The 15,594-nt window shown below is 42.3% G+C and overlaps 1 protein-coding gene across 3 annotated transcripts in view; it reads right to left on the bottom strand.

Moving 5' to 3' along the window:
* Positions 1 to 3,802: 3,802 nt before the first annotated feature.
* The window catches only part of CACUL1 (CDK2 associated cullin domain 1), a 78,727-nt gene continuing 66,935 nt past the window's right edge, over positions 3,803 to 15,594 (bottom strand). For all 3 annotated transcript variants that reach the window (XM_090057747.1, XM_090057745.1, XM_090057746.1), the window contains 2 exons: positions 8,436 to 8,479; positions 3,803 to 6,489 (listed from right to left, as the gene is read on the bottom strand). In XM_090057747.1, coding sequence (XP_089913873.1) covers positions 8,442 to 8,479 — 38 coding nt within the window. In that variant the 3' untranslated portion in view covers positions 3,803 to 6,489; positions 8,436 to 8,441. The remainder of the gene's footprint in view (positions 6,490 to 8,435; positions 8,480 to 15,594) is intronic.

The raw sequence follows: 15,594 nt of genomic DNA, 5'->3' as shown, positions 1-15,594 counted from the left end.
CATTCCAATTTAGGAGAAACGATGATTTTCAAAATACTAGAATTTCCCCCAGAAAGCAGATTCCACATTTCAATCAGCTATAATTAAACAAAAATTTAGATAAATAATATTACTAAAAGTTGAAATTGAGCATGATGAAGAGGTACTGACCACAGAAGCCTGATGCTCACAGTGACAGTTCCCCTTTACAAATCATCTTCAGTACCATACCTGGGATTCCCTGCAAGTCACAGCAGCTATCAATTAGCATACTATCTGCTTTCTGGTTGCTGTTCCACTGGCTAAAAGGCTCTCACAACAGTTGTAATTCTTGAAACAAATACCATAATACGTTTATTTGCATTATAAGGAGATGAAGCACTAGACCATTAATACATCCCTTGAATGGAAATGGATCACCAATGTGGGTGAAATTTTACCTGACTCAGATTCCAATACATTGAAGAGTGGCCATCATTAAAGGCAATTTTTCCCCTTAGTATCAACCTCCACAATAAAAGGCATGTAACCAGAAATGTGGACAGTCATGAACCCCGGTATACAAAACAAGGTATATGTTTTGAAGAATTGAAGGGTACAATATCTTCAGATGCACAAAGGCAGAGATAATTGGATAACTGACTGGATTCTAAAGGATTTGGATTTCACAAGCAGCTGGGAAGCAGCAGTTCAGTGGGGATTAAACATGAAGTTAGTGTTGGAGAAGGAAGTAGAAAGCATTGTCTTCTCCTGCTGCATAGACAGGCAAGTCCTTCCCTGCAAGTCCTACCTCCAGCTCCCTCTGGTGAGGAGGGTGCAGAAAGGCCTACAACTGTTCCCCTTGGCCAGCAATCCACAGGAACTCATGCTTCAGGCCACAGGAGTCTATACCCAGGAACCCAGTTCCACATTGCTCAAGTGAATGAATTGTTGCTATTGACTTTTTAGGAGCAAGATGTTGCTATCCCATTGATAGATGGCATAGACAAAACATAATGCTAGCAGTTCCCATCCATCTTAACAGAGCCAAGGAAGTTCTGGGAAATTCCCCACATACAGGTCCTCTCACATCAACTACCTATTTTCTGCTTACAAATGACAAGTAGAAGGCAGCATTATAGATAAAGTAATTGCCACCCTTAAATCCATTTTATCCATTGTTACAGGAATTGGCATTTCTCATTCTATGCTCCTGCTAGAGCTCAGGACCAGGGAGAAGGCGGATGCACCAGCAGAACTACAGGGGGCAAATCGGATGGAAAAAGGGCCCGAAGGGAGGCTGTAAGGGTCTGCACATCAGTTCTGAAATTCCTGAAGTCCCTTAAATCACACATTCAAATCCAGACAAGATAGAGAGAGCTTTGAATTCTCCTCTTTCCTGGTAGGCAGGGAACCTCACACCATGACCAGACTTTAGAGGGAGTTTTCAGAGGAGACCATGATCACATAAGCTTGCCTGGTCTGCCTCAGTGTTGAATCCCACAGGTTCTTCCTGCAATAGAAGCTAAGACTTTCCCTACAGAATTGACATAAAGCATCTGGCTAGCCTTGTTCACTTGAAGGCTGCTGCATTTTAGCATAGTTTAAATGTGGACCATAGATCTTAAACATTTTGGGGCACAGGCAGTGTCTAATTCATCAGGTAAGCAAGGTTATTGATGGTACTCTACAAACTATGGAAGTAATAAACAATCATTTGGAACAGAAGTGCAAATAATCCAGAATGTCCGGGACAGGGCATTAAAGCTAGCTGTCCAAATGGGTTACGAGAGCAGGATTTGCCACAATATGTATTTATGCTTAGTCACCAGTCTTTTTAGGATAACTTCAGAAATATTTATAGGAATTAAAGATGTACGCATCACCAACTTGGATGACTTGTGGTGGGAGATGGAGGCAAAGCTTGCCAAGGAAAATTGTGAAGCTATCACCCTCAGCCAAAATCAAGCCAAGGCAGCATCCTCCATAAACAGGAATGTTATTGGCACGTATCCTGGAAGTTCTTCGTTACGCTAAAAACTTTTCACCTATGGTAACAGAGATGGCAAGACAGTACTTACCATGCTTGAGATCTGCTACGTGCTTGTGCACCACTTCCTGACCAGGCCCATCCACAAACAAGTCCTCAGACAAGTCACCTAGGAGCATCTTTTACTTATCCACCTGTGTGGCATGATACTTGGCTTCCTGCTCTATGGTGTGCTTCTGAGAATCCACACCACTGCACCCTAGGGTCCTGTGGTGATGTCCCAGACCTTGCTCACCTACTCCCTCCAATCTACAGAAGGGCACATGAAATGGAAGAATTGAATCTTGCAGGCTCTTCTCCAGAAAGGGAGAAGGAAATTAGTGCAATGTGCTCAAGGGTTTTGAGGTGTGATAAAGAGTTTCACATGGCAAGCCTGAAGTAGATACATCTACTGTGATACAACAGCACAGCCATGACTACAAAATAAAGAACAACCTTATTTTGTTGGACCTTATGGCTGGACCGCCATAAGGTTGTTTCTGCACTATTCTTGAAATAAAAAACAACCTTAAAACTTGTGCAAGAGATCAACAGAGACTTACCTCTATAAATGGAAACCTAAGTAGGTGCTGCCACTCTTACGGCTGCTGCTAGAAGGAAAGTGCCAGGAGAATATTGGTGTGGAAAGTGCTGTGCTCCAAGACATCCCCAAGCAGCCTTTGGTGGCAGGTGCTGCTGCTACTATTAGAGTCCACAAGTGAAAATATCCCTGAAGCCATTATAAAAACTTATACTGAAAGCTGAATAGCTGCCACCAGGGCTTAGGTGTTTGTGTCATGAAAAGGTGGTGGAAAGGCATATGACTGAAGCCTATGCCAAGCACAAACAAAAACAAGTCCAGCAAGAGGCTGTGGTCACCAATCTTTAAAGATTATTTTACATGGTTCTCTAAATATCCATTCCCTTCATGGAAAATTCCACATTATATAGGACAAAACATTTTTTGGTTATTCAGAACTTAATTTTTGTAACTCAATGATCCCTGTAAAAGGCGAAAGATGATGAACTGTGCCTCAGATTTTAAGAGAGATACACAGCATCCTGCAAAGCCAGGCGTTTCATTTGATGTTTTATCTGATGTTTGCAAAAACTAAGTATTGGGCCAAATTCAGCCCTGGGTAACTCCAATGAACCCGGCCAACTGGATCTGCTTGGAAAAAAATCAACTGAGCACTCATGTGCGTTATGTTCCCCAGCCAGCCACAAAATAATGGCCCAAACCCAAAGTCTACAAAGCTGAGTACATTCAACATTATTCCACAAAATGTGATCCACTTATGACCCCATCTACTGTTTGATGCCAAGAACTGCCTTAATAATGTGTGAAGAACTTTCTAGCAAGTTAACTCTTAGCTAAATTTAACTCTTAAGCTAAAAATTTGAACTTCTAAAAGAAAAAATATAAATGAAACTCATCTAAAAATACTTTAATATAGCAAGTTTTCCTAAAGAACCAATGCAACATAGAAGAGAAGAGAACACCCAAAGTATAACCCACTTTACTGCTTAGTCTGAACAGAGTAAGCAACAGATGCAACGAATGTAAATTTATCACAATGGATTATTATTTGGTTAGAGCAACTACCGTAGCTAGGACCATGCTGCCTTGTAGTTGTGGCTTTACAGTACCAATACTCAAATTGACCAAGTTCGTTTTACTGCAAGTAAAATATAAATTTACAAAGAGACAAAATAATTTAGTATATAATGTCATATCCTATTCCATGCTTGGTTCACAATGATAAAACTTCAAGACAAGATGAACATTATTTCAGCATTAAGTTCATAATGCCAAAACATACAGAAATTTTTAATGCCAATTTACAACATAATACAAAGCTTTACAAGGAGATTTCTCATGTTTTGTTGACCAAATGAGAATGCTACATAGGGGCAAAAAGCTTTCAAGTACTGTTAGTGTGCATACATTGTCCACATTAGGAGGATTTGTTTTAACCTTAAGGAATTGCTGTTCTAAAAGGGATTATTGTTTGTAAGCATAACACAACAGAAAATGAGTAAGTTAAAACCATTGTCTCAAAACAGGAGGCATAATATGTCCTACACGTTATTTACAAACCCTAGATGAGTAAAAATCTTTTCAAAATACAGAAACAAATCATGACTGCTTGATAGAGCCGAGAGCTTGTGTACTGTATTATATAAAGTAGAATGGTAATGTTGTAGTAAACTTTAACCAGTTAATGTATATATTTTTAGCTCAAGAATATTTGCCATAACAACACACACTATAATTGTAAACATGAGGACACTGTCAAAGGTTTCATTTTGAAATCTGATTTTTTAAAAACTCCATTCTTGATCACACTTAAACGCCGGCAAAGTCAGAATCAACTGTATGTTCCTTATTACTGCTCGTTACTTCCTCCATTGTGTATACTCGGGTAGGATTTTCAAAAAGCTCTTAACGTTGGCTTACTTCTGCTTTTAAAATCACAGCTGACAATAGTACTGTTAACTTCTGAGGGAGTGGGGTTATGGCAAACTCTGAATATCTCACCCTGAGGGGTTTGCCTTTGCCAAATTGCTCGTGAAGGCTAGGTTGCTGGCATTATTCCAAAAACAGGCATGTGGGGAAGGAGACAGGACAGGACGGGACTCAAAACCCCATAACACTAAAAACATTTATTTTTAATTTAAAAAACTCCCAAGAATTAAACAGGCTTTGCAAACATGCAAAGAAATATATAGATAGGTCAGACTCTGGTCTGCCAATCTTGACAGTGTCCTTTCAGTTTTCCCTTCTTTGTCAATAAAGGTATCCCCTATATGGTAGATCTGGACTCATTTAGATACAAATCGGTCTACAGAGCAAAGTAGAAAGGAAAAGAACGTGTTGTCCCTGCCGCATGTCTATTTTTTTTTTCTACTGCAATCCGTAGAGAACTCATGCAAGCTTGGAGAAGTCTCTGAAGGTGAGAGAGTGGTATGTGACTGAACTGCAAATCTTCTTTTGCTTCAGCAGAGAAAGACCTGATATAACCAAGATAACAAGAAATCTGTGTAGCTAAATTGGTCTTTCAAGCACCTTTCTTTCAAATTAAAAAAAAAGAGTAAGATAGCCTACACTGCAAACAGAAACTCACCTCAATTATTTCGGATCCATACTACAGGTCCACATCTAGCGGACCAGTCCAGCTGAGCTCAACAAATCTGGAAGGGGTCTGTGTGCGTGCACGCACACGAGAGAGTTATCCCTGATCCTGAAGGCTGATATGCATCTTACTCTGCCTGATTAGGAGCAAGGGCTGAGGTCACTCCGGCCCCCATCATGCATATGCTGCTGTGGCTAACAGTCTTTTGTAGGTGCAGTCACCCACTGACCGATTAAGACCAATTTAAATCTGCTCAGTGCTGAAATAAAAGCACATAGCAGGAATAACAGACTGGAGAATCTTGCCCATAATCCATTCTAAAAAAATAAATAGAAGACTTAGCAGTGGCAGCTAAATGACACTTAACATAAAACATCTCAACATTGCATTCATTTTGGAGTACTCGCAGGAATCTATTGCAAATACTGTGGAAGCCAGTGGAGTCAAGGAAAGGTTAAAGGGGAGAAAGGTGGGTTTTCAAGAGTTGGTCCCAACATTAACACCAATATACAAGACAAAAAGGGACAGAAGATACCATTATTTGTAGCAACACTTAGAATAACCTCCTTCTTTCCTCCTTAAATTTATATCCTAGCTATACAAAAGAAACTTGTGACTTTGCAGCATGTTGTGAACAGATGTCACAAGTTTTTTTTCTTAAGAACACATTTTGCAGTCACAAAATATGGTCTATTAAGTTGCAAAGTGCACAAGCTGAAGGCACAGAGCACAACAGACACAGGGAAACAGGTCTCCTAAAACGTGGAAGCAGGAGACATTTTTTTAAAAAAGGATACAAATCTGGAATTCAAAACGCCCTGTCAGAAGTTACATTTGAATAGGACCAACTCTTAAAGGCGACGCCATTTTGTATTCAAAAACAAATACTGCAAAGTAATGAATCTTTATTCTTACCTTGAAGTTTTAAAACTAATACACTGACATGTCAGACTAGTTTAAAGAATGTCCATAATAAGAAAAGAGTGCAAAAGATCCTTCCATTCTAACCTTTTTGGAGGAAGCTGCTGATTTTGGCTGCCAATTTCCACTTAGAAAGGATCATTTCTCAAGGCGCATTCCTCAAAGAATCGCAGAGTAAGAACTTTGAGAGACTAGACCAAAGAGTAACATCTTTTGAAGTCATCCCAAGTGTAGCAGCAACTGACATTTTATTACATAAAGAAGAAAGTCCCAACTCCTCTTCCAGGCATAGTTTATGATAGAGCTCCTGAGTATCCGCAGTTGCCAGCAGAGGCTCTGGATACCATGTGCGCTCCTCCAGTGTCTGTTCTGGCTAGGAATAAAGGCTCATCCAGTACATTCACTATCTGTATCCTCTGGAGCTTGCACATGCTGATGAGCCATCTGAAACACAGACAGAAGAAAAACAGGTCAAAGAAAACTCATATTAATTTTACTTCCACTCTTACAGCACTGTCTTTTCCTGAGACACCCTAAAGCAATATGTTACCTGTAAAAACTGTGTACACAGAAATGGACACGGCAACTTATAAAAGAGTCATTTCAGGCAGCACGCCCTTCTGTGGCTGTGCCTGGCATGATGGGGCCGGCAGCTCCTCTTCCCCCAGCACCCTCTCCCACTCCCCGCCCTTTGCTCTCCTACACACAGGCGTGTGCCCCCAGCAGCCTGCAGGAGGATGCGTCAGAGCAGGCTGGACAGAGAGGAGTGGGGAGGAATCTGCTAGGCTTGCAGTGGGGTACAGCAAAAGCTGCAGAAGGGGCTCTTCCCCTATCCTTAGTGTGGGGATGCCCCCACTCACTGCAGGCAGTGAAGGTTATGTGGGGGGGCCCATGGGGGAGGGGGGAAGGGGAGTGTGTGGGAGGAGAAGTGTGCACCAGAGGAGGTCTCTCCTCCTCCCCCCAAATACATACCCTGTCCACCCTTGCTCCATACTTCCACCGCCACCCTGGGCACAAGCCCCAGGCCCTGGGCTCTGCACTCCCACAAGTCCCAGTCCCATGCTCCTGCCCAGCAGCAGCTCTCTGCCCTTCCCCACTACTACTTCAGCAGCTGCTCCGGGCAGCAGGCAGGGAAGGCCAGGGAAGACAAGCAGGTCCCCCAGCAGCTGCAACAGTGGCAGCAGCGGCCTCACCCAGAAGCTGTGTGCTGGCCAGGCTGGAGGTCTCCCACACACAAAGGTGGGAGTGAAGCACACAGATTGGGGGGTGTACAATTAATTGGTGGGCTCCCGTGGGCTGGATGAATTTGCCTGGTAGACCAGAGCCAGGCTGCAGGATGCATTTTGCCTGTCCCTGTGCTAACAATAACCAAAAGCCTCAAGGGATTTACTAACAGGAGATACAAACTTAAAAAAAAAAGATAAGGCCTGATTTCCTTCTGTACTAGAGCTCTATTCAGTACAAAAAAAGAAGGGTAACAAGCTGTCTCCAGAGTTATGTTTATTCCTATCTGAACAGCATAGAGACCGTTTGTCTTGGATGCAACTTTGGAGCCTTTAGTCAAGTTGGTCATGCTCTACTGGTCCTGGGCACGACCGTAAACTGCATCCAACAGAAGGATCTGGTAGCAACATGGTGGGGCAACTCGTGGCAGGGTAGCTCCTATAAAATCCCACAATGTTGCCACCTCCACAGTGAGGCGAGTATAGAGCCCCTCAAAACCCTGCTCCACACTGCCTTGTGGGTACTCCTTGACTGGAGAAAAACTAAGGGACATTACCCTAACGAACGCACCCTTGCTGTTGCAGGCAACAGCAGTTCTCATCTGTTGCTCTGGCAGAAGCTACAACCATCGAGGCACTGAGTGTCTGAACTCAGTCTGGCCTTTGGATTCTGTCTCAGCAGTCTAAAAGAGGGATGGTAGGTCCTGAGCAGCCACCACTTATCCATACTCTTGCCTAGGTGTACATGTCCAAGGTCTTGGTGTGATGATCACAAGACTCTGAATAAGTGGATTCACCAGGCCCTTGATTAAACCTCTTATGCATACACCACGATCTAGCGGACTGACAGTGGCCTTCTACTACATGCTCTACACTAAACAGCAGTTTTCCGCAGGCAGAACCAAGGGTTACATTACCAGTCATGACGTGGAAGATAGCCGTACACTGTGTATCATCTTTGATACTGTGACCAGCTATCCTGTTCTCTGTGTTTAAGGCATCAATCCCCTGCCCATAAAAGAGCTACATGGTTAGAAAGTGATATTCTCTCTCAGTTCACTGGTTTGAAGCATCCAAAATCCAAGCTGGGCCAGCACTGAAGCAGCTCAAAGGCCTTTACATTTTGACAAAATGTTATAAACAGCAATCAGTCACAGAATTACTTACTATAAGTTAACTCCTCTCCAGCTCGCTTTCGGGACTGGTCACCTCTGAGGAAAAAGGGAGGAAAAAAGAATCGTCACCAAATCAGAAAGAAAAGCTATATATCCTTGAAGCACAACGTTAGCATGGGGGTCATCAAATTCTATGGAAACTTTTAAAACCATATGCAAATATTTTAATGATAACAAATTAGAAATGTGAACGAGGAAATAATCCATACCAGAATCTATGGGCACCTACACATGCCTGATGCCTTCTCCAACACATGCTAATTAGTCAAACAAGCTTTAGCTAGTGTCCCTGCCACCATTTTGAAACAAGGGACAGTGAATACATGAGACACTGTAGGTACTTTAATTACAGCAGCTCCCAAGAACCGCTCTCATTAAAGCCCCCCCTACCACTCCAGAGCATGTGTAAAGATGCCTGTTATTATAAAGAATGATTCAACATGCCTGTTATTATAAAGAATGATTCAACTATTATGCAGTTTATTTACTTTATCTTTATTCTTAAACTTGATTTTAAAAAGTGGTTGAATTGTCAAAATAATAACACATCTGCTGTTAAAAGAAATTTCTCATCTATACTTTCATCATGTTGGAAACAGTTTCATTCACATCTGAACACTTCAAATCAGTTTTTACAAAACTACCTGAAAAGTTACCAGACCAAGAATTGCAGAAGTCTGGCGCTGGCTTTATTATTAGGTACAACTTGAGAATATTACCTCTTTAAACAGAAGTTTTAGCAAAACTCCCACTCATTTCAAAAGGTTCAGGATTGCATCCCATTTCATTTGTGTCATGGTAGTCCATATAGACAAGGAAATCTACCTAGTTTCTCATTTTATAAGTGCTTAAGATCTTGAAGCAGTCTCCTAATGATAAACAATGGTGTGGGATGTACATTAGTGGAGATGCCGACAGTTTGGCACACTTAGAAAATTGAGCAAGATGTGGTCCTAAACCACACACTTCCTTCCATAGAAGCATAGAGAAGTCAATATATTTTGTAGGACCCTCACCTGTAAGTTCTTGCTTCAACTTCCATGGAACCATGAGTCTCTCCCACTAGTTATTTAGGACCTTCCTGACTTGCTTTCTTATTGTAGTAATAAACAAAATAAGAGCTACATTTTGAACTACTACGTTTCAGAAACAATTGCAAAAGTTTACATAGCAAACCCACAGAGCTTATTTCAATATCTTTTGCCCATGTCATGTTAATAATTATAGCACAAATAATTTAAATTCTCTCAGTAAAACATTACATATATGCACAACAAAATATAACAGTATGTAAATTATGAATTTAAATATATTAATCCAAGATGAAATGGTACCAATTATCCAACCAATCATTCATATTATCCAAGCATTTTAAATTTAATAACTAAAAAGAAATCAAGTTACTCAATAAAAACAAATTGCATCAAAGCATATTCTAAATATAGATGCTTAATCTCATTCATGAAATAGGCATGGCACTTTGACTTCAGAGGCAGTTAGCAAAGTTTATAGCATGATAATCTACATTTTATAAAGGAACTAATCTTCAATTTAAAATATTAAGCAGCATTTAGTAAGCTTAGTCTTTAAACGTAGGAAATTACCTACAGTCTAATGCACATATGCCGAAGGAAACTTAACATTTATTTGACAGAATAACTGTCTCATCTGCCTGAATGTACATTACACAAGTCATGAGTACAATTAAATTATAAAGTCGCTAATATGGATTTTTGCAACTTCAATACCTAATCAAATTCAAGCCTGTAAGCCTCAAAGCCTAAGGCTTTAAGAATGCTAGTGCACTTGAACAGAAGATGGCAGATATTCCCACATGCAAAAAAAAAAACAAAACGCAACCAAAAAAAAAACCAAACCCTGTCAAGAACAACAGTGAGACTGTCTGAACTGTACCTCTGACCATTAAAATTAAGACAGTTTTCTGGATTTTTTTTCCCCTAAAAGAACAGGAATTGCCAAACTATAGTTCAAAGGATCACTAGGAACCTGGAGTGCTTGCTGGCAAGTCTGTGATGACAAGACGGTGGTAAGATGTTGTCCATAAAGGCCTCCTCTCTGGAAGGTACCCCCCTCCACTGGTCTGCCACAACATGGCTTGAGGAAACTTTCCAGTCATATTGCTAAGGAAGTCTTCTCTTAAAAGGGTTGATTATGTGCAGATTGTAAAATTGAGGAGGAGGAGGTTGTTATTAACAACCACCTAAACTTAATGTTAGTTGCATATCATAGTCAATTTTTTTATTGCTCATGAATTAAAGTTATTGATGGAGCAACCAGAAGCCATTGTTTGGCTGTTTTTAAAATATAAAAAAAGCAAGTAAATTATAGTTCATTTATAGATCAATTCCAGTGTTGACTACAGAGGCATAAGTCTTACTACAGGCTAGTACTTTCCTGTCAGACACAGTATGCATATAAGCCATCTTTTTTCCAAGCATATCCATCAGACCTTAGTTTTAATTATTTCTTCCCTACTGTATGTTAATATTTGCAAATTAAAAATTATTTATATTAGAAGTTATGACATAACCCAAAGGCTAAGCCTACTCAGTGTTCCCTGTTCAAAACGAATCACTTTTCTCCCCCACAAGTATTATTTGTTAAATCAATTAAAATTTCAGTTAAAAGAAAATTACTAGATTGAATGTGCTCAAGTCCCATTACGCAACACATTTGCAAGTGAAAAAACACACCTAAGCAACTTGTCCATGGCCACAAGTCTGTAGCAAACCCAAGAATAGTTGAGGAAAGTTATGCCAATAATTCTGAAGTCCTTTACAAACAGGTCTCCTTCCTGCAAACAAAATGCATGTCCTAGAAAGTATGTCCTAGCAACCACATGCATCTCATTATAGATCAGGGCCAGAGGGGTATGATCCACTCTAAACACAACAGATCTTTTCAGGTAAAGAAAAATATGCCAGCAGCATTCTCAGGACGAGCTATGAGAAGAAGTAGTAAGAGATGGGGAAAGGTGGAACAGGGTACAGACCTGAAAGTGATGCCAAGCAGTTAGAATCTGATGAGGAAGGCAAGGGAAAACCAGCGAAGGAATATAAAAGGAAAGAAGCAAGAAAGGTGGCCCCAACATCAGTCTTTGAGAGGAATGTGCAGGAGAACTGTGATAATATGGAGGCCTAAGAGAAAGACTGGTGTGGGCAAGATAAAGAGAGAGCTTTGAAAGATCTCAGAACCCTGATTAGCAATTAAGATGTTCCAGGTTTATATTCCATGCTCAACCTCCAGTCCAGATCTGGTCCCTGACACTGGGTCATCTGGCTTGCAGAGCTGTCCATGGATCTGTGGGGGAGCCCCATGGCTATGGCCCTGCCTCGGGGACCAGATCACACAGGGCCACACAGGACAGAGCAGGGCCCAATCCACACCATTCATCTGGCCCATAGAGCCAAACCCATGAGCACCACTGTACTAGACTAAAATTCTTATCAAATCACTCTGACAAAACCAACATCTTTCATTTTCTTGGAACATGCATTTATAAATATGAGCAGCCTGGTTAGATTTGGTGCACCTTTTCCGAGTTGACTAATCCTCTGGAGGTCCAGGGTGAGGCCAGAAACAATGCTGAAACAGCTGCATATACAAGCCTTTAAATGTTTTCCTTCCCTCAAACCACTGTCAGCATTACCTGAAGGGGAAGAGTTAAAATCTTTCCAATAAAACTATGAATCATTAATTATTGACCTATGCCATCATAAAAAAATAACTTTCAAATCTAGTTTATTAGCCCCTGGCATATTGCCAGCGTCTAGAAAGCTCAGCAAAAGCTTGCTTATGCATGGTCTCTGGAGAAAAAGAGTTTAACTTCTCAATTATATATTTTTAATCAGGTTTCCAGGTTTAAGTTATTAGATGTAATTGTATCATTTCAAATATTTTTACTGGCAAAAAAAAGAAGGAAAACTTAAATATCTAAAGTCATTTTGTGGATAAATGCCCTTAAAGCCCTTTTCAATCTCACTTTCTAAAATCTAGGGCAAACTTAATGAGGGTCTTATGAAAAGGGCCAATTCCACTTGTCTTTGCAAAAGCTAACTCCATAAGCACAACTGGTAACAATTCACTTTACATGCTCATTTTACATGGGCAATTATCAAATCAAATATAAGCCCTTCCCTCCCAAAGTAAGAGACCTCCCCATAATCCAGAACAGACCATAATTTGAGAGGCTGTTAGGGGCAGGGGGCATCTTAAATGACTTTTCCCTCAAAAACTGAACTTGGGTAATTCTGCTCCACATATGAACTTTGCAAATGTATCAACCTGAGAAATATAAGTTGGCTTGAATTAGCTTCCAAGTTTATATAAACATCATCTTCTCTTTCCTTGAAATGAGTAATTTACAAGCGTCCACACATGCAAGCACACGTGCTTGCAGCAGCTCAAATAGAAGCAGTACAAATTTGAGCTGGGGCTTTTTGCCTCCACGCACGTGCTCAGACGTGCACTTTGTTGTGGGGCGAATTGTGCACTTTGGGGCAAAATAAGCCTGCCTGGCTCCTCCCGGATCTGCAGCCAAGGGGAGCTAGAGCCCAGGGCCAGCACACGTACTGTCCCCAGCGGTATAAAAAGCTGCCCTGGCAAGTAGCTCAGGACTACTAGCTCTAAGGAGCTTCTGGGACCCAGCCAATTGGTACCTGGAGACACTACCCCTTGTGCCAGCTGGACTGCTGAAGCAGCCATGAGAGTTCCCTGCACCCTCTACCCACTGCAGCAGTCTGACAGTGGGGGCTGCTGCCTGGCTGTGACCTGTTGCACACCTGCCAGACCTGGATGGGGACTGCACAGCCAGTAGAGGCATCTGCCCCTCTGGGCCAGCTGCCAGTAGACTGTGGTTGCAGGGCTGGCCACTGAGCAGCACTATTGCCATGTGGGCCCCCTGACCAGTCATCTGGGCAGCTATTGCCCGGAAGATGTTCCAGGTGTGGCAGATAAAAAAAAATCCCAAAGTCACTCTATAAAATACCCCCAAATCCATGTTCCTCCACAAGTAAAACAAAAGACCACTATAAAGAGGGAGAGCGAGTGAAACAGAGACAGCAATCAGTTGGACAATGTTTTATTGATGCATCTTACAGTGTTAATGCAAGTCTCTTATCATAATAAAGTGAACTCTAAATACGTTTCATGAATTCATGAATACATATTTTGCTGCCCTCCCACAGGGGCAATGGCCCCCACACAGAGGTTACAGCCCCCCCCACAAGAGGTGCAGCCCCCCACCACAAGAGGGCCAAAAGGCCCCCACAAGGGCTACCACCACCCCCTGCAAGGCCCACATGCCCACACCCCAGCCCCCTGATTACCGTCCCACCTGCCCCCATCCCCCACCAGCTGCTGCAGCCACCCCAATCGCTACCCCACCCAGCCCCACCCCCCAACTTGCACCCCCATGGCTACCCCCACAACTCCAGGCACCATCACTTAAAAAAAACCAAACAAATAAAACGGAAAAAAAGCCTCTGCTTACCTTAGAAGCAGGGGTCGGGGGGGGCTCCAGGGCCTCCTGGCAGAGCCCCCCGCAGGCAGCACAGGACAGCGGGGGTGGTCAGCAGGGCCTGGGCTGGGGCTGTTACCCTGCCCGCACTGTGCGGGTGGGCCCCCAGTGAGCCAGATGACAGGCAAACTGCAGATAAGTGGCAGGGTAGGGGGGGTTGTTTGATTTGAAAAACTATGGGGGGGGGCAGGGATCAGGAACCACAGGGGGCTTGGGGAGATGAGGCCGGCCAGGGCAGGGGGAGGGCCCAGCCAGGGCAGGGGCCATCAAGGGTCCCCCTCATGGTCCCCTTCCTCCTCCTCCAGCCTCCCCGACTCCTTATTCACCGGCACTGGAGCCCTGGTGCTGAAACACACGGCCTGGCTAACTGCGTGTTTCAGCACCAAGGCGAGGGGCCAACCATAGAGACGCTCTGGCAGCCAGAGTGTCGCTATGGAGGACCCAGCCTCTGGTTTTTTAAACTTCGATTTTTTTAGACCCCTGGATATCCAGGGGTCTAAATATCCAGGGATCTAATTTTCTCCCTGCGCTGCACATTTTTTCATTTCCATGCATGCCTCTTGCCCCACCTCAAAGAGGTTTGAGATGGGGCAAGACAAGTGCGTGCTCGCCTGGATGGGCCCTGTGAGTCTTTGAAGTGTCACTTGAATACAAAGGCAATAGGCACCAAAAATACTTAAGTGTATCATTAGTACTTGGTCTTACTCCTCTTAACATTAAGATCAGGTGTAGCCCCTATACATAATTCAATATTAAATACTAAGTGCCAACTGCCCTAACAAGATAGGTAAATGAACACTCTTTGGCATTACCAGTTTGAATTTAAAAATTACCTGGATTTCTATTTCACCAGCCAGCACCCACATCAAGGATATTTAAAAGTAGCCCAGAAAGCTGTACATTGACATTTTGACATTTAGACAAAACTGGACCACTTCTGACTACAAACCACTTGAAGATACCCACATCTTAAGACAGAAACTTTGTTTTATAGCTATTTTGTATAACGGAAAACAGCTTCACACAATACACTACCCTGACAACCAATGCACAAGACAGCCTATTCTTTTAGTTGAGGAGAAATAATGAGTTTCTCAGAAATTGTGATAAACTGACATATTGCAGTATTATTTTGACTAATAATCAGCTGACTTGGAGGACCCTGGAACTATATAAAATAATTACATTTCTACAAGGAGATGTTCTATGTGCCACTGTTATATGTAACCTCTAGAATTATTATAATTGAGGAGTGGAGAAAAATAAAATTCATTATTGAGTGCATTTTCTTGCTGTATTTATACTCGTTTGCCTCTATTCGGATTTGTTTTGTTGACAGTCTCTTTCATTTCATGACTCATGCAACATCACCCACTTTCCTGACTCTCCACTGACTTGCCTCCACTGTGTTCTGCATGTCACAGTAACTGCAGTGCAAGAGCCATGCAGCGGTTATAAGACACAGGGAACACCGGGCACGTCAGTTTCAGTGGCACGGATACAGAAGTAATCCTGGTAAGTTTCTAATATAATAAAAGGCTTAGTCTGTCTGTCTGTCTGCAATGCTTTATTCGCAGTCTGACTGGTCATCTCAGCAGCCGACCACAATTAT

This window comes from Crocodylus siamensis, chromosome 7 (genome assembly GCF_052110815.1).
Source record: "Crocodylus siamensis isolate JL-2025a chromosome 7, ASM5211081v1, whole genome shotgun sequence".
In the NCBI taxonomy this organism is placed as follows: Eukaryota; Metazoa; Chordata; order Crocodylia; family Crocodylidae; genus Crocodylus; species Crocodylus siamensis.
This window is presented reverse-complemented; position numbering and strand designations above follow the sequence as displayed.